Below are 27,665 nucleotides of genomic sequence, written 5' to 3'. Positions count from 1 at the left end.
CATCTGCATTTTTGGTCTCTTGTTTCTCATTTTCCTCTTGACAATACCCCATAGATTCTCTATGGGGTTCAGGTCTGGTGAGTTTGCTGGCCAGTCAAGCACACCAACACATGGTCATTTAACCAACTTTTGGTGCTTTTGGCAGTGTGGGCAGGTGCCAAATCCTGCTGGAAAATGAAATCAGCATCTTTAAAAAGCTGGTCAGCAGAAGGAAGCATGAAGTGCTCCAAAAGTTCTTGGTAAACGGATGCAGTGACTTTGGTTTTCAAAAAACACAATGGACCAACACCAGCAGATGACATTGCACCCCAAATCATCACAGACTGTGGAAAATTAACACTGGACTTCAAGCAACTTGGGCTATGAGCTTCTCCACCCTTCCTCCAGACTCTAGGACCTTGGTTTCCAAATGAAATACAAAACTTGCTCTCATCTGAAAACAGGACTTTGGACCACTGAGCAACAGTCCAGTTCTTCTTCTCCTTAGCCCAGGTAAGACGCCTCTGACGTTGTCTGTGGTTCAGGAGTGGCTTAACAAGAGGAATACGACAACTGTAGCCAAATTCCTTGACATGTCTGTGTGTGGTGGCTGTTGATGCCTTGACCCCAGCCTCAGTCCATTCCTTGTGAAGTTCACCCAAATTCTTGAATCGATTTTGCTTGACAATCCTCATAAGGCTGCGGTTCTCTCGGTTGGTTGTGCATCTTTTTCCTCCACACTTTTTCCTTCCACTCAACTTTCTGTTAACATGCTTGGATACAGCACTCTGTGAACAGCCAGCTTCTTTGGCAATGAATGTTTGTGGCTTACCCTCCTTGTGAAGGGTGTCAATGATTGTCTTCTGGACAACTGTCAGATCAGCAGTCTTCCCCATGATTGTGTAGCCTAGTGAACCAAACTGAGAGACCATTTTGAAGGCTCAGGAAACCTTTGCAGGTGTTTTGAGTTGATTAGCTGATTGACATGTCACCATATTCTAATTTTTTGAGATAGTGAATTGGTGGGTTTTTGTTAAATGTGAGCCAAAATCATCACAATTAAAAGAACCAAAGACTTAAACTACTTCAGTCTGTGTGCACTGAATTTATTTAATACACAAGTTTCACAATTTGAGTTGAATTACTGAAATAAATGAACATTTCCACGACATTCTAATTTATTGAGATGCACCTGTATATATATATATATATATATATATATATATATATATATATATATATATATATATATATATATATATATATAACTTTTTTATTCAGATCTCCTTTCAGAATTTACTAAAAAAAATACATAATTATTATGTCTAAATCGTATACATTATCAGAATGTAGAACTAACAGATGAAGTAAAATATTAATTTAGTTCTTGTTTGGTATACGAGTATATTTATTTTACTACTATAATTTTTCTATTAATTTTTAAATATTTTTTACATTTCTTATTCAATCAAAAGCGAAACGATTTATTTTCACATTTCACATTATTTGCAATGGGTGAATCCTCCAAATGTTTTTATTCCAAAGGGAATTTTGCTGCTTCCTTTGGAAGGCGTCGGAACCGGAAGTTGTTGTGACGTCACGCCCGCTCTCGCGTTACCAGTGCAGGACAACAACCGACTGAGAGAAGTAAACTTTGACAAACTCCTGATAAAAGCCGATTTAAAGTTGATTAAAGTTCCTCTCCGTGATGCGCGGCTGTATTTAAAGTGCTCCGGCCGTGTAGCAGATGTGGAGTGGCTGTTAGTGCTGGATGGAGTCGGGATTCGGTGTCCAGCGGTGGGCCGGTGGAGGCTCACCCGCCGTGGGAGCGTCGCAGCGCCGCAGGAAGGTGCCTCCGCGAGCCGCTGATTATAAATTGCAGGTGATCATCATCGGATCCCGCGGCGTGGGCAAGACCAGTCTGATGGAGAGATTCACCGATGACACCTTCTGCGAGGCGTGCAAGTCCACTGTGGGTAAGACAAACTGAGAGAGAAAGTTGAGCTGTCAATCCGGATGCTCATGAAGAAACACTGTCGGTTTACTTGTTCACTAGTGTCTATTATCTGTCCCCTTATAGCTACTATAACAACCAGCTGTTGTTCTGTTTATTTACTCCTGTACTCAGAAGACAAGCAAGGAATTATAGTTAATTAATTAGATATATTACGTAAACTGTAGCCAATTAGTAATGTTAAAAACGAATAATGTGTTAACTATAATTAGTTTACTATGGATACTAAGTATGGTTTATTTAGTTGACAGTGGATAATTAGTAATCTGTAGATGGTTAGTTTAGTGCAAATAGTTAACTTGATAATTATTCAACTTAAAAAGTAAGTGTAATATATATGTGGAAAACTATAGATGTCAGTGTAGTATAATCTACATACAGTTGAAGTCAGAAGTTTCCATACACTTAGGTTGAAGTCATTAAATCTTAATTTTTTTTTAACCACTCCACAGATTTCATATAAGCAAACTATAGTTTTGTCAAGTCGTTTAGGACATCTACTTTGTGCATGACACGAGTAATTGTCCACGCAGCCATCATACCGCTCAGGAAGGAGATGCATTCTGTCTCCTAGAGATGAACGTAGTTTGGTGCGAAAAGCACAAATCAATCCCAGGACAACTGCAAAGGACCTTGTGAAGATGCTGGAGGAAACAGGTAGACAAGTATCTATATCCACAGTAAAACGAGTCCTATATCGACATAACTTGAAAGGCTGCTCAGCAAGGAAGAAGCCACTGCTCCAAAACTGCCTTAAAAATGCCAGACTACAGTTTGCAAGTGCACATGGGGACAAAGATCTTTTTGGAGAAATTTCCTCTGGTCTGATGAAACAAAAATTTAACTGTTTGGCTATAATGTCCATCGTTGTTTTTGGAGGAAAAAGGGTGAGGCTTGCAAGCCGAAGAACACCATCCTAACCGTGAAGCATGGGGGTGGCAGCATCACTGGTGCACTTCACAAAATAGATGGCATCATGAGGAAGGAAAATATCCGATAGAAAATTTGTGGGCAGAACTGAAAAAGTGTGTGCGAGCAAGGAGGCCTACAAACCTGACTCAGTTACACCAGTTCTGTCTGGAGGAATGGGACAAAATTCCAGCAACTTATTGTGAGAAGCTTGTGGAAGATTTCCCAAAATGTTTGACCCAAGTTAAACAATTTAAAGGCAATGCTACCAAATACTAACAAAGTGTATGTAAACTTCTGACCCACTGGGAATGTGATGAAAGAAATAAAAGCTGAAATAAATCATTCTCTCTACTATTATTCTGACATTTCACATTCTTAAAATAAAGTAGTGATCCTAACTGACCTAAGACAGGGAATGATTTCTATGATTAAATGTCAGGAATTGTGAAAAACTGAGTTTAAATGTATTTGGCTAAGGTGTATGTAAACTTCTGACTTCAACTGTATTAGAGCAATAGTGTAGTCAGTTATGATTGGTCTTCAGGTCAGATTAGTTGCACTATAACCTAATATCCCAGAATAGCCAGACACACATTGACATGCAGCTGCTACAACATGCCTTAACTCTTTTCCGCTTTGTCACGCTTGTGAAAGTCATACGAGCCTGGAGAGCAAGAGTTTTGGCTTGTCTTAGCTGTTATTTGTCATTAATGCAGGATCACCCAACATTTTTTAGGCCCGAAACTCAGGTTTGTGTTAATTTAAGGTTAGAGGTTCTAGATAAATATTTAAGAGAGTTAGAATTAAGTTTTGGAGTATGTCAGTAGAGGGGAGACATTTGTACAACATGAAATTGAAGGCCTAAAATGCCCTTTATCATAGTAAAATCACTGTAAACACACTGCCTAGAGTGGCACAAGTAGGCATAGTATGACTGATCTTTCATCCTACTTCTCTTATTGTGTGTTTGTTTTCACCGTTTGTGTTCTTGAAGGTGTGGATTTTAAAATCAAAACAGTGGAACTGAGAGGAAAGAAGATCCGGTTACAGATCTGGTAAGTGGAGAGGAAACTCTTGACTCAGCCCACCATGTCACTTCCTGTGTCTCAGAAGCACATGCGATGGAATTCCAGAACAGTCGCTCGGACTCAAAGTCAGATGTCTTCCGTCTTTAGCTGCTGAGATTTTATCAGCGCTTGTGTTTGCTCACAGCTAACAGACCAGAACACAGTTTACGTGCTCTCTGGGCATTACAGCACATAAACATCAAGCTTTGATTTTCCAGTAGAATACATGTCAAGGGTTATGAAATCATTCAAATACAGTGAACTTGTTTAATTTTTGTTTGTTTTATTTGTGATCACACACTCACAGCATCCCAGAACAATGACTATAAATATGTGCAATATAAGTGCGATGTCACTAATATCATCTTACTAACTGAAATACTTTTGTGTGTTTATGTATATGTTTTTGCATTCTATTCGAACCCCCGTCCACAGGAAATTATCCTGAGTCAACAAATTCTATTTCATGTAGTTCTGTTCTATTCATTCCGTTTGATACCATTCTATAGTTCTGTTGGATTCTATTAGATTGTTCAATACTATTCTATACATTTTTATTCTATTTGATTCTACTCTATTTGGTTTGAATCTACTCTGTTCTATTAAAATTAAAGTGGCAAGAAAAAGTATGTGAACCCTTTGGAATTAGCTGGTTTTCTGCATTAATTGGTCATATAATGTGATCTCATCTTCATCAAAGTCACAAATATAGACAAACACAATGTGCTTAAGCTAACAACACACAAACAATTATAATCTTTGATGTCTTTATTGAACACATCCCATTAAACATTCACAGTGCTGTGGAAAAAATAAGTGAACCCTTGGATTTTATAACTGGTCGATCCTCCTTTGGCAGCAATAATCTCAATCAAGCATTTCCGGTAGCTGCGGATTAGACCTGCATAATCCTGTAGGATATCTTGATAAACTTGGGAATTAATTTTTCCCTCGATGATGGCAAGCTGTCCTGGCCCCGAAGCAGTAAAGCAGCCCCAAATCATGATGCTCCCTCCACCGTACTTCACCGTTGGGAGGATGTTTTCATGTTGGTATGTGGTGACCTTTTTACGCCATACGTAGTGCTGCATGTTCTTCCCAAACAATTCAACCATAGTTTCATCAGTCCTTAAAACATTTTTACAGTAGTGTTGTGGAGTGTCTTTGGCAAACTTCAGGTGTGCAGCAATGTTTTTGTTGGAAAGCAGCAGCTTCCTTCTTGGTGTCCTTCAGTGTACACCATGCCTGTTTAATGTTTTCCGTAAAGTAGACTCATGAACAGAGATGTTAACCAGTTCCAATGATTCCTTCAAGTCTTTAGCTCTCACTCTAGGGTTCTTCTTTACCTCATTGAGCATTCTGCAGTGTGCCATTTGAGTCATCTTGGCAGGACAGCCACTTCTAGTGAGAGTAGCTACAGTACTAAATTGTCTCCATTTATATACAGTTTGTCTAACTGTTGACAGATGATTATCTAAGATCTTCAAGATAACTTTGTAACCCTTTCCAGTTTTATGCAAAGGAACAATTCTTGATCGTAGGTCTTCTAATATCTCTTTTTCTCGAGGCGTGGTCCACGTCAGCAGATGCTTCTTGTGAATAGCAAACTCAAAATATTTGAGTGCTTTTTATAAGTCAAAGTAGCTCTAACCCACTACTGCCAATCTCATTTTATTAATTGGATGCCAGGTTTGCCAACACCTGACTCTAAATAGCTTTCGTTGACTTCATTAGCCTAGGGGTTCACAACACTTTTCACAACCTACACTGTGAATGTTTGAATTTTGTATTCAATATGTACTGAACAATACAATAATTTGTGTTTTATTAGTTAAAACAGATTGTGTTAGTCATTATTGTAACTTAGATGAAGATCAAACCAGATTTTAAGACAAATTTATACATAAATGCAGGTAATTCCAAAGGGTTCACATACTTTTATTGTCACTGTATTTTGTTAATTCTATACTATTTCAGTTCTGTTTGATTCTGTTCTATTTGGTTTGATTCTATTCAAGACTATTCTATACTCTTCTGTTGTGCTCCTCTCTGTTCTATTTTAATCAATTCAGTTCTTTTCGGTTTGGTTCTGTTCTATACTATTCTATACAATTCTGTTCAGTTCTACTGTACTCTGTTCGGTTTGATTCTATATTAGTGTAAACTAGTCTTTACGTTGTTCCAGTGGAGTCTGGGTCAGTCATTATCTGCCTTTTTTTCCAACCAACCAATCACAAATTAATACCACCACCCGATCACCTGCCCACCCACTTGATCATATTTGTTTTATGTCCCTTTGACCCTAATATACGCTGGCTTTTCTCACATTACACATTCGCAGATGTCTGCTTTTGAACATCACGTCTGTAACATGTCCTACCCAGCATCCACGGCTCCTTCTATGTCAACCTTAACTGCTTATTGACATGTGACTCCTCACCGATCCTCTTTTTGGCATCATGCAGCCAGACTAGGGTGGATACAGTAAGGTACAGTAAAAATGAGGACATAAATATTCAAATTAATCTCCATTACTTCTATTTCGATTGAATCTCAACGTTTGTTTTGAAAATCATCTAACTAAAATATTTTTATCTGATTTGGGGCACTAATCATACGTAGCATGTACATATTAACGGAAAGAAGAAGCAAATGGTATGATCATCACATACAGATATATTGTCTTCACTGATTGCTGGAAATTTGTCGTTTCTTAATGTTGTTTTGACTGTTCCAGCCTTCAATTAAAATGTTAAATGTGTTGTTTCCATTCTAACTCAGATTCTCACTAGCTGTCAGAGCTGAAAACATTTGTCGTCTTAAAGGCTTAAACTTGACGCAAGTATGTGAACGCAGACGCATCTAGCCACGCTAGCTCGATTATGTGCATTGATGCGTTTCAAAATAGTGCATTCTCAATGTTGCCAGAAGGGGCGCTATGAACACCACAAACACAAGCTCATGCAAAGATATTTCACATTCCGCTGCGCACAAAAGTTCAAGTTTGGCCAACTCTGACCTGCGAATTCGAATGACGAGAAGACATATGACCAATAGAAGATTGAAACTCCAGAGATTGACCTCTTGGCTCAATTTAAGGAATGCATATTTCAAAGCTGCTTGTTTTTATTGTTGCAGGAAAGAGACTATATTTTGACAATTTGAAGATAATATTATTGGTTATTTGTGATACATGTACTATACTAATTATTCAAACAATAAGCCCTTGAGCGTGACATCATATCCTGTCCGAAATAATTTTGCATGCTCAAAGCCAAGTGTGACCACGTCTTTATCATCACAGTAACTTGCAAATGCACATTCTGTATGTTCAACTAAACCGCATGTTGAAAATGCATTAGCCAAGTGCTTGGGTCTGCGTTCATGTACTTAAAGTATGTTTCTGGCTTTACAGGGGGTACACACAGAACATGTTCTTGTGCTCTGTTTGTGCTGTTTTTTTTATTTATTAACACTGTGCTAATTTCTAATAAAAATGCATTTGATGTCTTTAGGCACTGCACCATGCTTCGCAAGGTTATTATAGTTTTGGGTTTATAAATTAGTTTTAATTTTTATTTTGTTTTCAATTTCAAATTATTATTTAGTTTAGTTTCAGTTATTTTACAAACTTTGTTAGTTTTAGTTTAAATTTTCAATTAATTTTAGTTTTATTTTTAATTTTAGTCTATCAATATATTTTAGTTTTTATTTTTATTTCTATTTCAGTTAACAAAGATGAGTAAATGACTTGGCAGGGGACAACTTTGTGTAATGTTCTTTAAACTAGGGTCTAGATAGTGTTTGTCTAATCTGTCATACAACGTGGTAAAAACAACCAAGAAGGACTTACAAATGTGGAGATACACTCACTGAGCACTTTATTAGGAACACCTGTATACTTATTCATGTGATTATCTAATCAGCCAATCGTGTGGCAGCAGTGCAATACATAAAATCATGCCGATACGGGTCAGGAGCTTCAGTTCACATCAGCCATCAGAATGGGGAAAAAATGTGATCTCAGTGATTTGGAATGTGGCATGATTGTTGGTGCCAGGCGGGCTGGTTTGAGTATTTCTGTAACTGCTGATCTCCTGGGATTTCAGCAGCTACAGTTCTGCGGAATGCACAACACATCGAACCTTAAGGTGAATGGGCTACAACAGCAGAAGTCTATGTCAGGTTCCACTTCTGTCAGCCAAGAACAGAAAGCTGAGGCTTCTGCTTCGTTCCCAACGTGATATTCTGCTGTTGTAGCCCCTCCACTTCAAGGTTCGACGTGTTGAGCTTTCTGAGATGCTGTTCTGCTCGCTACGATTGTACAGAGCGGTTATCTGAGTTACCGTAGCCTTTCTGTCAGCTCGAACCAGTCTGGCCATTCTCTGTTGACCTCCCTCATCAAGACGTTTCCATCCGCAGAACTGCCGCTCACTGGATGTTTTTTGTTTTTGGCACCATTCTCTTTACACTCTAGAGACTGTTGTGTGTGAAAATCCCAGGAGATCAGCAGTTACAGAAATACTCAAACCAGCCCATCTGGCACCAACAGTCATGCCACAGTCCAAATCACTGAGATCACATTTTTTCCCCCATTCTGATGGTTGATGTGAACATTAACTGAGGATCCTGACCCTTATCTACATGATTTTATGCATTGCACTGCTGCCACATGATTAGCTGATTACATGCATATGAAACTCATGGCCAGTAGATGGCATGTTTGCGATGCAACAGATGGAGACGTTAAAAGAAACAAAAACGATTTTGTGACATGCACAAGTCAAAGTATTAAACGAAAACAAAAAATATTTTATGATCATTTCTATTTTATTTTAGTTCGTTTTGAAGCAATGCATGATAGTTTAGTTTTATGTTTTTATGAAAATGTTTTTAGGAATTTTGATTCAGTTTTAGTTTCAGTCTCAGTTAACTCTAATAACCTTGGTGCTTCGCTGTATTTTCAGCATCTCGTGAATTTAAGATGATCTGTAGTTCAACTTAGATTATTCTGGGGCTGGGATAAACATATTGACGTGTACATTAAAGGAATATTCCAGGTTCAATGCAAGTTAAACTCATTTGACAGCATTTGTGGCGTAATGTTGATTACCACATAAATTAGTTTCGACTTGTCCCTCCTTTATAAAAAAAACAAACAAAACATGGTTACAGTGATGCACTTACAATGGAAGTGAATGGGGCCAATCCGTAAACAATGAAATACTCACAAGTATAAGTTTCAAAAGTATAGCCATAAGACGTAAACTGTATGTGTGTTGTGTTTTTAATGTGACAAAATCACTTACAAAAATTTTCTGTGTGAAGTTATATCCAATTTTACAACTTAGTTGCCATTCAAGGTAATGTCATAAACCCTGTAATCCTGTAAAAATTGTGATAAACGAGTTTTAACAAAATAATTAATGTAAGTGCTTAAAATTATAAGTTTGACAAAAAATTGGCACCATTCACTTCTATTGTGTGGCAGTGTAACCCATATTTTTGCTTTTTGTTTAAAAGAAATGGAGGGACGAGTCGAAATATATATATCATATATATATATATATATATATATATATTTTTTTTTTTTTTTGGTAATCAAAATTAAATGCTGTTGATTGAGCTTAACTTGTATTGAACCCCGAACATTCCTTTAACTTTCGAATGTGACTTAATGCATCTGTAAACACACTTTCTATTGAATTCTATTGTACTCCATTTGTTTTTAATGCAAGAACGTGTCCTGTGTGAACAGCCCTTAAGGGGGCGTACACAATCGATGCATTTTTGTTATGTGTGCACTGTTTTGTTTTTTGGGGGTTTTTTTGTTGCCTTTTTGTCAGTTGCATTTGTCTGTTTATATAGCTTCTTGCACTATGAGTATTGCAAGACTTGTCAAGATAAAAATGTTGTTGTTTTTACGCATGTCAATCAGAAGTAGGAGTGGGACAAACATCTTGAGCATGTTATGTCATTAATACCTTAATTATGGATATCTGCCACCAAGTCTGGAGTAGGCGTTAAAAACGTGTTTTGGGGCCTGGTTAGCTCAGCGAGTATTGACGCTGACTACCACCCCTGGAGTCACGAGTTCGAATCCAGGCTGTGCTGAGTGACTCCAGCCAGGTCTCCTAAGCAACCAAATTGGCCCGGTTGCTAGGGAGGGTAGAGTCACATGGGGTAACCTCCTCGTGGTCGCGATTAGTGGTTCTCGTTCTCAATGGGGCGCGTGGTAAGTTGTGCGTGGATCGCGGAGAGTAGCATGAGCCTCCACATGCTGTGAGTCTCCGCGGTGTCATGCACAACGAGCCACGTGATAAGATGCGCGGATTGAAGGTCTCAGAAGCGGAGGCAACTGAGACTTGTCCACCACCACCCGGATTGAGGTGAGTAACCGCGCCACCATGCGTACCTACTAAGTAGTGGGAATTGGGCATTCCAAATTTGGAGAAAAGGGGATAAAAAAAAATAAAAATGATTTGGGACTCCAAAATTTCTTTTCACTCCACCTTGTTGTTTTTGAATGCAAAGAACATGTCCTGTGTGAATGCCACCTTACAGTGTTTGTCTGTGTATGTGTGTCCAGTACACCTATTGGTGTCAATATGTTAGTTCAACTTTTTTCCCTATGATGACGGATGTCCAAATTAATCCTGATCTACATGTGCACTTTAAAGTGTGCACTCGACAGTGTATCATTTTACCGTTTATTTATTTTAGAGTATCAGAAGATTTATTCCCCACTCTGAATGTCATATGAGTGTAATGTTGAATTCACAGGGACACGGCGGGTCAGGAGAGGTTTAACAGCATCACTTCAGCATATTACCGCGGTGCGAAAGGCATCGTGCTCGTCTATGACATCACCAAACAGGAAACCTTTGACGACCTGCCCAAATGGATGAAAATGATTGATAAGGTGTTCCAATCATTATTCCATTATTCCAAAATAATGCAAACAATAAATCATCAAACCCAATGATTATTGATGTTATGCCTCAAATTACAGTTTCTTTGCCTACAGAGTGGTTCTTTTCTAACTTGTAGCTGTTTTGGTTCTGTGCAGTATGCGTCAGAGGATGCTGAACTCCTATTGGTTGGGAACAAGCTGGACTGCGAGTCTGATCGTGTTGTCTCACGGCAACAAGCCGAGAGGGTGAGACCATTAGGTGGAAAATGTTGCAAGCACATAACGGTTACCAATGTGACATAAACCTGTCTTCCTCTGGGGGGCGCAAATCTTCTATTAAGGCACGTTTAAAAATAGGGGCGATTTTGTCTTTTTGGAGAAATTTTTACACTGTATAATCAGTAGCTATTAAGTAGTATAATAATAATATATGAGAAACAGAGCAGATACACATTCTGCGACAAACAGCACACTAAAAAGGTGTCTGCGGTATCAAAACACAATTTTTATGAAATGGTAGTTTGTCCCAATACTGGCATGCTGTCTTACTACATACTCCGCTGAGAAGTATGTACTTTCTTATCACAAGCAATGCACATACTGTATGTTTTTGCTTGCTGTACAAAATAATGATAAAAGATGAAAGTGATAGTTTGAAATGCATTTTAGAATCAGAAAAAGTTTCAATATATGTAATTAATTAATATATGTAATTAATCCAAAAAATTATGTATCTTTTTTTCTAAATTGCAGTTTGCTTCACGGATATCAGGTATGCGTTTCTGTGAGGCCAGTGCCAAGGATAACTTCAACGTGGATGAAATATTTCTTAAACTAGTCAATGATATTTTGAATAAGGTGAGTGTGGAGCTGTTTTACTGTTTATTATTTGAGCTTGTATACTAAAAAAAGTTTGACTTGACAGTACATATTGGGAAATGGCTATCGTTAAATAAAGGCTTGTGAACTAAAACTTTTTGTAGGACGTCCAAAGTCTCTCAGAACCAAATTTGTGATTATCAGCATAAAGTCTGGCTCACTTTGCTGATTATTTTGGCCAAGATCTGCCTACTTAGACAGGAAGGGGCGTTCTAACCAACATGTTAAGCAACCATACACAGTTGGGTTTTCTGTGTGGCGTTTAGAGAGCGGGTGAATCTGAAATTGATGAAACCTCAACAATAGACCAGAATATGCAGCTGTGCTCAAGGTTTGTTTTTTTTTTTTCACTTTCTACTAAGCATGTGACGGTATTCGGTAATGCAGTATATCACTGTAATTAACATGCATGTTATTGTTATTGTGGGCACTTCAAAATACCGTAAATAATTCTAGATAATCTTAATCTTTTTTCGTACCGCACAGTAGTTTTTTTTTCATACATGAATCAAGATTCACAACACTGCTTGTATGCGGAATAAATGACACATGCGCACTCTAATGTAAACAAAACCAAATGGATGAGAAGCATGGCTGAAGGAGGAACGCAGCTGTCCGTTTATCCACCTTCTAAAATGGTTAAGTCGTAAGTGTGGAAGTATTTTGGGTTCCATAAAAATGCAGAGGGATTGTTGGTCAAAGATGGTTTTCCTTTGTGTAAAACGTGTGGCAGAAAAGTGTCAGTGAAACACTAAGCCCTACAATATGTTCGCTCATCTGCGGGACAATCATCCCGTGCAATTCAGCAAAATAAAGTTAAGCTGTGACAGTTTTTCTAAACTGTTTTTGAAAACTGAGAGACAACACTCTAAGAAACAGCAAAGTGACTACTAAGACCACAAAGAAAGTGAACTGTTGTTGCCGTTTGCAGATTATGTGTAGCTTGCTTTCAAGTGTCCGAAGAGTAGTTCACTAAAACTTCGCTAGCTACACAGTAAAATTTGCGTTTTTTAGTAACAACTAAAATACAGTTGTAGTCACTCAGCTAATACTAAGTTCTGTAATTAATAATGGCAATTTGGCACAATGATGATTTCAATATTAAGTTAAAGTTGGAATGCAGTGCAGTCGTACATTGCCATACAGTGTGAGTGAATTTGCAGTTTTAAATTTGTTGCCAGCGCCTAGCTATACACTGAGCCAAAACATTATGATCACCTGCCTAATATGTTGTCGGTCCTCCGCGTGCCGCCAAAACAGCACTGACCTGCCGTAGCATGGACTCTACAAGACCCCTGAAGGTGTTCTGTGGTATCTGGCACCAAGACATTAGCAGAAGATCCTTCAAGTCCTGTAAGTTGTGAGATGGAGCCGCCATGGATCGGATTTGTTGGTCCAGCACATTCCACAGATGCTCAATCGGATTGAGATCTGGGAATTTGGAGGCCAGGGCAACACCTTGAACTCTTCATCATGTTCCTCAAACCATTCCTGAAAAATATGTGCAGTGTGGCAGGGCACATTATCCTGCTGAAAGAGGCCACTGCCATCAGGGAATGCCATTGCCTTGAAGGGGTGTACCTGGTCTGCAATGATGTTTAGGTAGGTGACACGTGTCAAATTGATGTCACATAAATGGCCGGAACCAGGGTTTCCCCGCAGAACATTGCCCAGAGCATCACACTCCCTCCACCGGCTTGTTGTCTTCCCACAGTGAATCCTGGTGCCATTACTTCCCCAGGTAAACTGCAGATACGTAGACGGCCATACACATACACTTGATGTACAAAAAAAAAAAAAACAGGACTCATCAGACCAGGCGACCTCCTTCTTCTGCTCCTTGGTCCAGTTCCGACGCTTGCGTGCCCATTGTAGGCACATTCAACGGTGGACAGGGGTCATCGTGGGCACTCTGACCAGTCTGCGTCTATGTTATTCACTTCACCTGTGAGTGGTCATAATGTTAGTGTATATTAGCAACTGGCTTGCTGTCAAGAAAAACATGCATACTGTTGTTGTAGCCAATTGTTGTATTATTAATTGTTGTAGCCAATTAATAATTGTTTTTTTTTTTATGTTCAGGGTTCTTTTCAAAGTTCTTTGTTATATGATAATTTAAAAGGCCAATTTGTTATTGAAAAAAGTAATTATCTTATTATAAAGAGCAACAGATTAGTTTATCTTTCAACCCGTTTTTTGTAATGTAATTACAATACCTTGATAAAAGCTTCAGCAATTATCGTGATGTGAAAATCTTATACCGTCACATGCCTAGTTTCTACTAAATACCTCAAACAAAAAAATCACATACCATTACTTAGAGGAGGTGATTATCTTTCAAACGAGCCCACACACAAGGAAAATCAATGTATAGATCGTTAGATAATCCACATGAAGCACAATGTTACACATGACCACCAGGAGATGGCGCCAAGTACATGACACAGACACAATGATGCAGACAGATGGCTTCAAAAGGCACTCATTCTGTGAAATCTCATTACTAAAATCATGCCTCCATGCTATGCAAACCTTTAGTCATTGTTGTGTTTGCATGTGTAATTAGTTCTTATGTACACTTATTATGCTTTATTTGTTTGGAGATGCTTTTGGACACTATGATAAATTTTATTGGTAATGCTATAACTTTTGAATGCTTTGTCGTATCAACACAACATTTTTATCAGATACAGTTGACATGATTAGGAACAAAACAAAAGCAGTTTTTCTGAGCCACCATATTTACACCCAGAGATATATAATGTCAAAATAGAAAAATAAGAAAGCAAGATTTTTCAGCAGTTTCTTAGGCTGAGAGTCTCAGAATGTGTCAATCTTATTTCATTAAAAGATGTGAAAAGTTTTATTTACAATGATACCAAACACTTGACCCTCCTTGTATTTTTTTTGTCGAGTTATAAGCCTTTTATTGTGGTTATGCCATTGACACAGGAAATCTTTAAAAACACCTTCAGAGCATAAAGGGTTAAAAACATTGAATACCAGAAACTGTTAAAACAGCCACTTTTGATTGAAGGTTGTTTTTGCCATTTTTGTGTGCATTTTTTTCAGTCTTTTACATTTTCTAAATGTTCTTTTTTCCATAGATGCCACTTGAAGTCCCCAGTAAGGAGCTGTCCAACAGCATCCTATCACTTCAGCCCGAGCCCGATATTCCACCAGAGCTGCAGCCTCCTCGCACTCGCTGCTGTTGAGATTTAGCTCAAGCGCCTTAAAGCCCCAAACTCCTCCCTCACTCAGTATTATAACCCAACACAAGCTGTTACAGCCACCAGAGGGCGATATGCTCATGTCGTGACTCCAGCCCATATGGATCAGTATTTCATATGTATTCATCCTTCGCAGTAAATGATTCATAAACGATAGACTGTTTTATTTAATATATTCCATATATGGCACCTCTAGATGCCAATATGGAACTTTTGATCAAAATACGTACACACATTTCTTTCTGGCGCCCCATATTGCACTACCTCATTTCTGGGAAGCACAGGATCGTGTTTGTCCGACATGTGTCTCCCCTATCGGAGACTGCTGCATACGCACCACACGCATATGCCATAATCCATCAACTCTAATTTGCTATACTATACATTGCCATTTAATGCATATGTGGGACAAAGGAGACTCGACCATGTTTCATTTCTCTTCTGCATTTAAAGCACACATTTGTCATTTTGGGATACATATTTTTCACATGCATAAATTTCGAGCCGATTGCTGGTTCTTCCAGGTCTCAAATTAAGAAGCTCTTTTCTGAATTGATTTGGCATTCACAGCAAAGTGGATGTAAATTTCATGCCAAGTGTAATTGGTTTCTGTCGGCTGTGTGTTTACGAGGTGGTTCGTCCGGCCTATTATTAATTGCCAGCGTTGGGGAGTTGTCTCATTTATTATGACTTTATGCCTTGCGGTCTATCAGTGTTAGGGTGAATCTCACAAAAACATGTCAGGGTCACATTTCACCCCAAAAACATAAAGAAAATGAAGCTGTAAATTACATTATTTCAGTCATGCGGATGGATGTTTTTACTTCTGACTTTTTTGTAATTCCCATTATTCTAATTTTACAGTGACAAAAATTTCTGTAGTAAGTAGTCTTTTTTTTTATTTTTATTTTTTTTTATAATAAGCATAAATTTAATGCTGTGCATCAAATACTACCATGATGCACATCAACGCTTTTCAATTTAAATAAAGTACATCGTTATTTTTTCCATCTTACAGTAATGAGAATGAGATTTATTCACACTACATTAACGGCACTTTGAGTAGGTGTAATTTTATTGGAGCAAATTACAATTTCTTTCTATTGATGTTGGGATGAAATATAACCCATACATGTTCTTGACAGATTTCGTGAGATTCGCTCGTTATTGTTTTTGAGGATGCCTATTAGATTTAATTTTATTTGATGTGTTTTGCACTACAATCTATTCGTAGCTAGTTTACGAGCAGCTAAAATGCTGAACGATAGTGAAGGACCTGTGTACAGGAGATTAATATTATTGAGTCTTGTTGCTTAGAAGTCCTCTGTCAATGCCATTAACTTTAGTTTTGCAAAGAAAGGTCATTAATTGGGTGTCGCACGGGTCGAAATAGGAATGCGCAACTGAAATGTTTTCGCCGAAAGGGCCATTTCTCCACGGAGAGTAGATGAAGGGTATAAAGAGACATAAAGAAACTTGGATGGTTTTCAGCATCATATACTGAAGAATAAGACGTACACTTCTTCCTAAGACTCTCCCGTTAATGTCATTTTGCTACTGCTTCCAGTGAATTTGTTGCAGTTATAGCCGCAATCCTTGATTAAATCATCTATATTGCCTGTATAGATGAAGGACTGTAGGACAGTGAAAGGACAGTTCACTAAAAAAGGAAAATTCTCTCATCGTTTATTCGCTCTCATGCCATCCCAGATGTGTATTACTTTCTTCTGCCGAACACACAGATTTTTGTCCATACAATGCAAGTGAATGGTGGTCAGAACTTTGAAGGCCCAAAAAGCGCATAAAGGCAGAACAAAAGTAATCCATAAGACTCGAGTGGTCAAATCCATGTCTTCAGAAGTGCTATGATAGGTGTGGGTGAGAAACAGATCAATATTTAAGTCTTTTTTTATTGTAAATTATCTTCCCTGCCCAGTATGTAGCGATATGCACGAAGAATATGAATCACCAAAAACAAAATAAGAAAAATGTGGAAGTGACCGTGGAGATTTATAGTAAAAAAGGATTTAAATATTTATCTGTTTCTCAACCACACCTTTCATATCACTTCTGAAGACGGATTAAACCACTGGAGTTGTATGGATTACATTTATGCTGCCTTAATGTGCTTTTTGGACCTTCAAAGTTCTGGCCACCACTCACTTGCATTGTATGGACCTACAGAGCTGAAATATTCCTCTTAAAATCTTCATTTGTGTTTAGCAGAATAAAGAAAGTCAGACACATCTGGGATGGCATGAGGATGATGATGATGAGAGAATTTTTATTTTTGGGTGAACTATCCCTTTAAAAGGACAGTTGAAAATTCTGTCATCATTTACTTGTTCCCTCCGTGGAAGACAAATGGAGATGTTAGGCAGTATGTTCGCTTACTATTCGCTTACGTTGCATCTTTTTTCCACACAATAAAATAAGTTGTTTTTCCTAACATCTTTTGTGTTGAGTGAAAGAAGTCATGAACAGGTTTAGAACATTATGAGGGTACCAGAATGACAGAATCGTCCTTTTTGGGTGAACTATGGCTATATACAATATTACACATATTACAAATGTAGTTGTGTAATACAGCAGTACTTTTTTTTAAAAGGTGTTTTGATGCCTAATGCACTTGCACATGTTAAGCACACTGGTCATTAATTATTTTCTGCAAATTTATGGGAGTTTTAGTGGAACTCAATATACAAAACAAACCGTTTGTGTTTCTTATTGGGTGAATCTTATGAAGTAATATCTTGGTAATATTTCCTCTTTAAAAAAAAAAAAAAATCGATTTATATTTTGCATTAAGAAAAATCCTATTTTTTGGACCAGTATGGTTTTTTTTTTTTTTTTACCCCCCAGTTGTAATTACTGTAATGCCCAAAAAAATATAATATAAAAATGTTTAATTGTCATTACTGTTATATATATAGAGAGAGAGAGAGTAATACAAATAAACCCCTAATTTTTTTATTCAGTATATTGACAATTAAATCCAGTTTAAAAAAAAAAAAAACACTAAAATGATGTATAATTACTACAATTAAAAATTACAATAATTACGGTATTTGTCTTGAAAGAAGTCATAAAAATAGGCTTTATTATTATTATTTTTTATGTGAAATATGGCCCATACGTTCTTGCCAGGTTTCGTGAGATTCACACTGTTCAACTAACAAAAAGACGATAGTCGTGTGTAGTGCCGATTTGTTTATGTTGTGTGTTTCTGATAAATGCGTTAACATGATGTGCCCATCAGAAGCCAGTGTTATACTGAACAGCCTAATACCTGTGGCTGTTTTCTGTTTTAATATCTGACTATTGCATTATTTAGCTTTTTTTGCTGTATTTTTTCTGTTCTGTATTATTCTAATAACCCCATCTAACTCTCAGTTTTATTTGTCAGATTTAAATACTAATTGAAAGCCCATAAAATGTAAAAACCAACCTAAACTTATGGTTTATTTGTGGCAACTGTGTTAGGGAAAGTGTTTAACCTCAGAATTGTTCATGTTTGCAAGCTTGTGCCATATTATAACCTTTTTCAATCTTTTTCACCCAAGTGCTTTATTTCTCTGCAGGATTGGTGAATTTATTATTTATTATTGATCGTATATGAATTCCTCCCAACCCTTTAGTTAGAAGTTATTTTTCCATTTTACTTGCGGCAACAAAAACCTAGTGTTTTCACATTTGTTGAAGGCTTTGTCTGTTTTAAATATATTTGCAGTCGTAAATGTATTATAAGCTTAGCAGATCTTCCCAAATGGAAATGGAAATTCAAGTTCTTCAGAAAGACTGTCAATGAAACATCAGTTGTCCTGAAAAACAGAACATAATATTAATCATTTCTAGTAGCAATACATGTTGCCTTTATGAATCTTTAGTTTTGCACAGAATATTTTGCCTTATTCTTGCTTAAATCTCTTGGCCAATTGCAGTATTTACAAAAACATGAAATGGATTCTCATTGCATTGGAAAACAGAAGAGTACTTTGTACAAATAATACGCTGATACTAGGTATTTGAGACAGTTTGGCATGTTTAAGCAGTTTTGTGGTATTTATAACTTGTGGCATTCTTAAACTAATGACGTGCAAATAAAGATCTAAATTTATTACACCTGTGTGTGTGTGTGTGTGTAACCTTTTTGATGCTTTTCTCTTCTTTTTACATAAGTTTTGAATATGATATGTAAATATATGTAAAATTAAATATGCATGTTTGTTTGTTTGTTTGTTTTTTTCTATCAATTCTTACATTGCAAGTGTTTTTTGTTTTGCTTATATTTGCCACTGTTTATATACAGATATGTACCGCCTCACTTTTAATAATGATGGCGCTATTGGATCATGGGATAATTTATCTAACTTTTGCAAGGCCATTTGTTGAGGGGTGTTTTGGTAAATACAGTCGAAACGTTTTGGTCTTAAACTTTTAGTGCATCTTAGATTATTTTCATTGGGAATGCCAGTGAGACGGGTGCTTCACAAATGTAATATTATGGTAATATTGTTAAAAATTCACATAACATGGTATTTACATCGGTAGGGTACAACAAAGTTTATTGTTTGGTTTATGTTTTGCCTCATTTTTAACAAAATGATGGCTTTGTTTCATAATCAAAATGTAATTAATTACTGCTATTCAGCTTTATTTGCATTTTCAAGGCCATTTGTATGTAGAGTTTTGCCCTTGCACTAATTTATTTTTATTAATGATGCATTGCGAGTTTTGAAGTGACAGGTGAACAATTCAAACTAAAGCATATGTTCACAGCATCTTATGTAACCCTTGGTTTAAACCGCACTCATTTTAAAATTTGCGCATTTTAATTTCATAACAAAATCCGATCAAATTAAACGAACTTAAATATTTTAAGTTTTGCTCATTTAATTTTGTTTAAAAAAATACACAATTCAATTAGATGTAATTTTATTATGAAATTGAAATGCGTAAATCTAAAAAAAAATTATAATTATAATAATATTTATTTTTTTTTTTTTTTGCACATTAGTTAACTTTTTTTTTTCACCCACATAGTAATTATAGTCTGTTTACATTAATATTTCATTCTCTAAATTGTGCAACAACTGTATTATATATTATATTATAATTTGTGTTTGATCTGTGTGTACGCGCGTCACCGCATCTCCCCTCTCCACGCGCGCGCACGCACGGCACGCGTGTCTGACCTGTACCGAGGAGGGGTGTGTCCAGCGTGTGTGTGTGTGTGTGTGTGTGTGTGTGTGTGTGTGTGTGTGTGTGTGTGTGTGTGTGTGTGTGTGTGTGTGTGTGTGTGTGAGAAAAACAAGCGCATGCGCTCCACGATACCCGCGATACACACGGACGGGGAGCGTCAGACCGCAGCGGCTGCAGATTTTTCCCGTTAGAGAGGGGAAGAGGAGGCGGCCAGGAGGTGGAACGGACAGCATGGAGATGATGGGAATAATCTAATCCCGGCGGGGGGAGGGAGTGGACGGATGGACAGATCTGACGCGCAAAATCAGGGAGAATCTCACTTGACATCGAAACATCCATCTTATTCCGTTTGGAAGCGCAGGGAATGACGCTGACAAGCCCGGTTGTGGCTGAAGAAAAGGAAATCACGGGTCCGCATCCATCCGGAGTGATGAGCCAAAACGCGAAGGGAGAGACGCGCGTTTCTGGATCCATCCGTCACGTTGTATAATGGAGAGCTCTAATGGCTCCGACACCAAGCCGCATCATCATCATCATTCTCAAGTGGAGAAGAAGAGGTTAAACCGTGCGCCGTCCCCCGCCAGACCCGTCCTGAAGGATGTGCACTCCCGATCGGTCAAACCAATCGTGCCAAAATCACCCAAACTCACCAAGCAGCCGGTAGCGTCTCAAAGCCGCGTCCAGAGGCGCACAGTCCCGGGCGCGAAGGACAAATGCGCACCTGCGAAAAGCACCATCAAGCCCTCAGCAACAAAAAAGGCCGTTAAGGTCACCCAACATGCAGCATCCGAACCGAAACCGCCCTGCAAAGTGGTGGACACCGTGCCACAGGTCGCCAAAAGTAAGGGGAGGCTAGCCGCGCTGGCCCCGGGATCCCCGATACGCGTCCCCACCGGACGGGTCGCTCAGACGGACAGCAGCTCGGATTTGTCCGATTGTCCGTCCGAGCCGCTATCGGACGAACAGAGACTCGTTCAGGCCGCCAGCAGCGATGCGGACTCAGGCAGCGGCTCCGGTTCTAGCGAGCAGGTGGCCGCAGATAATCCAGGGATTCGGATGCGCAGGGCGGGAGGGGTGTCTCGGGCTTCACCTCTGTCAGGTGTGCACACGGAGAAGTGTAGAGCGGAGAAAAGCGCACAACTCAAACCAGAGGGGAAGGAAATGGTGCAGGAGGAATTGTTAAGAGAGATTGAAGACCTTCGTTCGGAAAATGACTACCTCAAGGTGAGTCGAAGCTGTTTTAACAGTTACTATGGTAAAGTGCTGGTGTTTTGATTTATGCTTTGGTACTTTAAAATGACCTTATGCCATGGTATCCAAAGAATACTCTAGCTTTACCACTGTAGATGTCAGAAATAACATGGTATTACCATATTAAAACCACAGTACTCTGACATATACCATGGTAATGAGTGATTACCATATACAATGGGGTTAACATTTTACAAGCCAAGCTATTTTGCAGAATACCATGGTGTTACCATGGTGCATCTCAAAAAACACCACAGTATTATCATGGTACTGTGTATCAGTGGTATCAAGTGTATTGCCATAGCACTTTAAAATATACCATGGTACTGAATTATCATAATCAATTCTACAAGGTACCCAAATAATACCATCGTACATGTCCAAAAATCATGGAATTACCATTGAACAACTGCATGCAGTATTACCACAGAACGCAGTGTTCACAAACAAATGATAATTTGATGTACACTTTGAAAGAATACGATGGTATTACCATGGTACATGTCTGAAAATGTTGGTATGACCATGGTAGCTCTCAAAAACCAAACAAACATGGTATTACTGAGATAGTGTTGCCAAAGTACTTTGATGTACTGAATGATTACCATGGTACATGCTCACAAATAATGGAGTTACCATAGTAGCATGTACAAAAAACATGAAAAGGCTGCAAAAAAAGGTAATTACATATATATACTGTACCATGGTACTCAGTTACTTCAAATAATACCATAGTATTACCATGGAACATGTCCAAAAACATGGCAATACTGTAGTACTTTGATATACACATTCTGAGTGATTACCATATACAATGGTATTTACATTGCACACGCCAAGGTATTTTAAAGAATACCATGGTGTTTACCAGGGTACATGTCCAAAAACCATGGAATTATAGTACTGTATGCAAAGCACTCAGTATTACCACGGAACTATTTGCAAAATATTGGTAATTTGATATATACAGTTGAAATCAGAAGTTTACAAACACATTAGCCAAATACATTTAAACTCAGTTTTTCACAATTCCTGACATTTAATCGTAGAAAACATTCCCTGTCTTAGGTCAGTTAGGATCACTACTTAATTTTAAGAATGTGAGATGTCAGAATAATAGTAGAGAGAATGATTTATTTCAGCTTTTATTTCTTTCATCACATTCCCAGTGGGTCAGAAGTCTACATACACTTTGTTAGTATTTGGTAGCATTGCCTTTAAAATGTTTAACTTGGGTCAAATGTTTTGGGTATCCTTCCACAAGCTTCTCACAATAAGTTGCTGGAATTTTGGCCCATTCCTCCAGACAGAACTGGTGTAACTGAGTCAGGTTTGTAAGCCTCCTTGCTCGCACACTAGGGCAGTGGTAGTTCAGCGGTTAAGGCTCTGGGTTACTGATCAGAAGGTTGGGGGTTCAAGCCCCAGCACCGCCAAGATGCCACTGTTGGGCCCTTGAGCAAGGCCCATAATCCTATCTGCTCCAGGGGTGCTGTATCATAGCTGACCCTGCACTCTGATCCCAGCCTAGCTGGGATATGTGAAAAAGAAGAATTTCACTGTATATGTGCAAAATGTATAATGTGTGATAAATAAAGAAAATTATTATTAATTACACGCTTTTTCAGTTCTGCCCACAAATTTTCTATCGGATTGAGGTCAGGGCTTTGTGATGGCCACTCCAATGCCTTGACTTTGTTGTCCTTCAGCCATTTTGCCACAACTTTGGAGGTATGCTTGTGGTCATTGTCCATTTGGAAGACCCATTTGCAACTGAGCTTTAACTTCCTGACTGATGTCTTGAGATGTTGCTTCAATATATCCACATAATTTTCCTTCCTCATGATGCCATCTATTTTGTGAAGTGAACCAGTCCCTCCTGCAGCAAAGCACCCCCACAACATGATGCTGTCACCCCCATGCTTCATGGTTGGGATGGTGTTCTTCGGCTTGCAAGCCTCACCCTTTTTCCTCCAAATATAACGATGGTCATTATGGCCAAACAGTTAAATTTTTGTTTCATCAGACCAGAGGACATTTCTCCAAAAAGTCAGATCTTTGTCCCCATGTGCACTTGCAAACTGTACTTTTTTATGGCAGTTTTGGAGCAGTGGCTTCTTCCTTGCTGAGCAGCCTTTCAGGTTTTGTCGATATAGGACTCGTTTTACTGTGGATATAGATACTTGTCTACCTGTTTCCTCCAGCATCTTTACAAGGTCCTTTGCTGTTGTTCTGGGATTGATTTGCACTTTTCGCATCAAACTATGTTCATCTCTAGTTGACAGAATGCGTCTCCTTCCTGAGCGGTATGATGGCTGCGTGGACCCATGGTGTTTATACTTGTGTGCTATTGTTTGTACAGATGAACGTGGTACCTTCAGGCATTTGGAAATTGCTCCCAAGGATGAACCAGATTTGTGGAGGTCCACAATTTTTTTTTTCTAAAATCTTGGCTGATTTCTTTTGATTTTCCCATGATGCCAAGCAAAGAGGCACTGAGTTTGAAGGTAGGCCTTAAAATACATCCACAAGTACACCTCCAATTCAGTACACCTCCTATCAGAAGCTAATTGTCTAAAGGCTTGACATCATTTGCTGGAATTTTCCAAGCTGCTTAAAGGCACAGATAACTTAGTGTATGTAAACTTCTTACCCACTGGAATTGTGATATAGTCAATTTAAAGTGAAACAATCTGTCTGCAAATAATTGTTGGAACAATTACTCATGTCATGCACAAAGTAGAGTCCTAAACGACTTACCAAAACTATAGTTTGCTAATATTAAATCTGTGGAATGGTTAAAAAATGAGTTTTAATGACTTCAGTGTATGAAAACTTCTGACTTCAACTGTAGCATGTTACTCCATGTTACTTCACATAATAATGTGATATTTCCATGGTACATGTCCAAAAACATGGCAATATTATGGCACTTGTTTTATGAGTGAATTCACAGATTTGATGTGATTTTTATCTTATTGGATAAAGTTTAATTAGTTAGTGATGATTCTGTCAGGCTGACTCCGTATTCTTCAGGGAGATTATCGATTGACCCATCTGTGAAATCATGAGACGTTTTATACAGGTATTTGCATTCACACGATAACCCCTTTTTTCACTCTAGGTCATATTTCACATTTGTAGTCTCCTGAAATTGCTCATTTACACTTTAAAGATGAACAGTACTGCAGCACAAATTGCTCCCTTTTTATTTGTATTTTGCAAACCAATAAACAATGGAATTTGCTAACAAAAACATTCCAAAAGTAACATGGTAGTAACCATGGTAGTATCACAGTTGTCTCTTAAGTACAACCCCAATTCTAAAAAAGTTGGGACAGTATGGAAAATGCTAATAAAAACAACAGAGTGACTATTTGCACCAGGTGTGTAAATAGCACCTGCCACACTGCGGCTATATGCACTTCAATAGTCTGATGGAAACATTGAGCGTATTTACATCCACGTTCTTACACCAATTATGCTTAATAAACTGACAATGCGTGCGGTCATGTAAACGCAATAAACCGCATTGCTTTATTGGTGTAAAGGCCATAAATGGCTTATGAATAACTCGATCAACACGGGTAGATTTTTGTTAAGATGGTGTGGGTGTGCTTTTTTCATGCAGATGACCCAGGTTCGATTCACCCTTTTGTCCACATTCCCCCATCCTGTTTCCTGTCTCCACTCTTAATATATTCTTTAATGCTACTTTATAATAATAATAAATATAATTAATATAAAGGTTGATTTCCTCGCAGTGGTTTGGTATCGGTGAACAATGGGGAGTAACCATGTTTTTGTTTTTGTTTTTGGTGGAAGCCATATTTTAATGCAATTAACCCTGGTGTTACTACAGTAATATGGTGTTAATATAGTAACCATGTTTATTTTTGTGGTTATTATGATATTACTACTAAATACCATGTTGATACTATGGTTACTGTAATAAAACCATGGTTAATTTTTGTAAGGGAAGGTTAGGGTTAGGGGTTGGTGTAGGGTGTCTTTGGGACTCAATAAGCACACTGCAGTGATGTATGTTACTAAACAGTTGTGCTCAAAAGTTTGCATACCCTTGGAGAATTGGTAATATATGTACCATTTTTAAAGAAAACATGAGTGAGCAGGCAAAACATATTTCTTTTATTTCTTATGGGATTCATATTCAACTCTAGGTTATAACAGAATGGCACAATCATAAAACAAAACATGGCAACAAAGAAAAAAATAAAATGACCCCTGTTCAAAAGTCTGCATACCCTTAGTTCTTAATACTGTGTATTGCCCCCTTTAGCATCAATGACAGCGTGCAGTCTTTTGTAATAGTTGTCTATAAGGCCCCAAATTCTTCCAGGTGGTATAGCTGCCCATTCATCTTGGCAAAATGCCTCCAGGTCATGCAAAGTCTTTGGTCGTCTTGCATGAACCGCACGTTTGAGATCTCCCCAGAGTGGCTCGATGATATTAAGGTCAGGAGACTGTGATGGCCACTCCAGAACCGTCACCTTTTTCTGCTGTAACCACTGGAGGGACAACTTGGCCTTGTGCTTAGGGTCACTGTCGTGCTGGAAAGTCCAAGAGCGTCCCATGCGCAGCTTTCGTGCAGAAGAATGCAAATTGTCTGCCAGTATTTTCTGATAACATGCTGCATTCATCTTGCCATCAATTTTCACAAGATTCCCTGTACCCTTAGAGCTCACACACCCCCAAAACATCAGTGAGCCACCACCATGCTTCACAGTGGGGATGGTATTCTTTTCACTATAGGCCTTGTTGACCCCTCTCCAAACATAGCGCTTATGGTTGTGACCATAAAGCTCTATTTTGGTCTCTTCGCTCCAAATTACAGTGTGCCAAAATCTGTGAGGCGTGTCAAGGTGTTGTGGGGCATATTGTAACCGGGCTTTTTTGTGGCATTGGCGCAGTAAAGGCTTCTTCCTGGCAACTCGACCATGCAGCTAATTTTTTTTCAAGTATCATCGTATTCTGCTCCTTGAAACAACCACACCGTCTTTTTCCAGAGCAGCCTGTATTTCTCCTGAGGTTACCTGTGGGTTTTTCTTTATATCCCGAACAATTCTTCTGACAGTTGTGGCTGAAATCTTTCTTGGTCTACCTGACATTGGCTTGGTATCAAGAGATTCCTGAATTTTCCACTTCTTAATAAGTGATTGAACAGTACTGACTGGCATTTTCAAGGCTTTGGATATCTTTTTATATCCTTTTCCATCTTTATAAAGTTCCATTGCCTTGTTACGCAGGTCTTTTGACAGTTCTTTTCTGCTCCCCATGGCTCAGTATCTAGCCTGCTCAGTGCATCCACATGAGAGCTAACAAACTCATTGACTATTTATACACAGACACTAATTGCAATTTAAAAAGCCACAGGTGTGGGAAATTAACCTTTAATTGCCATTTAAACCTGTGTGTGTCACACTGCGTGTCTGTAACAAGGCCAAACATTTAAGGGTATGTAAACTTTTGATCAGGGCCATTTGGGTGATTTCTGTTATCATTATGATTTAAAAAGGAGCCAAACAACTATGTGATAATAAATGTCTTCATATGATCACTATCCTTAAATAAAAGACAGTTTTTTTGCAATGATCAGTCATATTTTCAAAATCAATGCCAAAATTTCACAATTTCTGCTATGGTATGCAAACTTTTGAGCACAACTGTATGTTAGTATTTAATTAGGGGTGCAAATAGTATCTAACACTATTTGCACTTAGTGCAAAGAAGATGCTTTTTGTTGCTATTTACACGTTGCTATTTAGCCTCTGACTAAAAACATTAAGGAGTGATTTGTAAATTCTATTTACCCTGTGCTAAATTGAAAGCACTACAACAACACATTATTTCATCTTTTACCTTGTGAATATAATTTTCTCTCTGAATCTCATTCTGATTCCAGCTTTGATTCTTATTCTTAATCTTATTCTGATTTTCATTCTGATCCTATTTTCATATTGATTCTGTCTCTGATTCCAATTTTAATTCTAATTTGAATACAGATTTTCTTTCTGGTTCTCATTCTGACTTTCATTCTGATTTCAGCTCATTCTTATTCTCATACTAATTTTATATTCAGATTCTCATTCTGAGTTTCATTCTGATTCTTGTTGTTATTCTGATTCTCATTCTGATTCTATTTTCATACTGCTCCCAACTCTGATTCCAAGGCCACATCCACACTAATCCGTTTAAGTTTT

The 27,665-nt window shown here is 38.1% G+C and overlaps 2 protein-coding genes across 9 annotated transcripts in view; both read left to right on the top strand.

The window, feature by feature from the left end:
* The first annotated feature begins 1,581 nt into the window (after window positions 1–1,581).
* rab12 (RAB12, member RAS oncogene family) lies at window positions 1,582–19,116 on the top strand. The gene is made up of 6 exons (XM_051700634.1): window positions 1,582–1,955; window positions 3,900–3,960; window positions 10,756–10,894; window positions 11,042–11,131; window positions 11,639–11,743; window positions 14,872–19,116. The coding sequence occupies exons 1-6, from the start codon at window positions 1,751–1,753 to the stop codon at window positions 14,977–14,979; spliced, it is 708 nt and encodes a 235-aa protein (XP_051556594.1). The 5' UTR covers window positions 1,582–1,750; the 3' UTR covers window positions 14,980–19,116.
* Window positions 19,117–20,360: 1,244 nt separating this feature from the next.
* LOC127442512 (microtubule cross-linking factor 1) overlaps window positions 20,361–27,665 on the top strand; it is an 80,923-nt gene continuing 73,618 nt past the window's right edge. For all 8 annotated transcript variants that reach the window (XR_007897490.1, XM_051700613.1, XM_051700612.1 and 5 more), the window contains exon 1: window positions 20,361–21,420. Coding sequence is in view for 7 of the 8 variants with exons in the window: in XM_051700613.1 (XP_051556573.1) it covers window positions 20,686–21,420 (735 nt within the window). In the remaining variant the exon portion in view is untranslated. The remainder of the gene's footprint in view (window positions 21,421–27,665) is intronic.

This window comes from Myxocyprinus asiaticus, chromosome 6 (assembly GCF_019703515.2).
Source record: "Myxocyprinus asiaticus isolate MX2 ecotype Aquarium Trade chromosome 6, UBuf_Myxa_2, whole genome shotgun sequence".
NCBI lineage: Eukaryota > Metazoa > Chordata > Actinopteri > Cypriniformes > Catostomidae > Myxocyprinus > Myxocyprinus asiaticus.
This window is presented reverse-complemented; position numbering and strand designations above follow the sequence as displayed.

Excerpts from the sequence above, each read along its gene's own strand:
- rab12 (XM_051700634.1), top strand. The coding sequence starts at position 1,751 with ATGGAGTCGGGATTCGGTGTCCAGCGGTGGGCCGGTGGAGGCTCACCC. Across the intron at positions 3,961-10,755 it reads AAGATCCGGTTACAGATCTG|GGACACGGCGGGTCAGGAGA; the intron begins GTAAGTGGAGAG and ends TTGAATTCACAG. Across the intron at positions 11,744-14,871 it reads TCAATGATATTTTGAATAAG|ATGCCACTTGAAGTCCCCAG; the intron begins GTGAGTGTGGAG and ends TTTTTTCCATAG.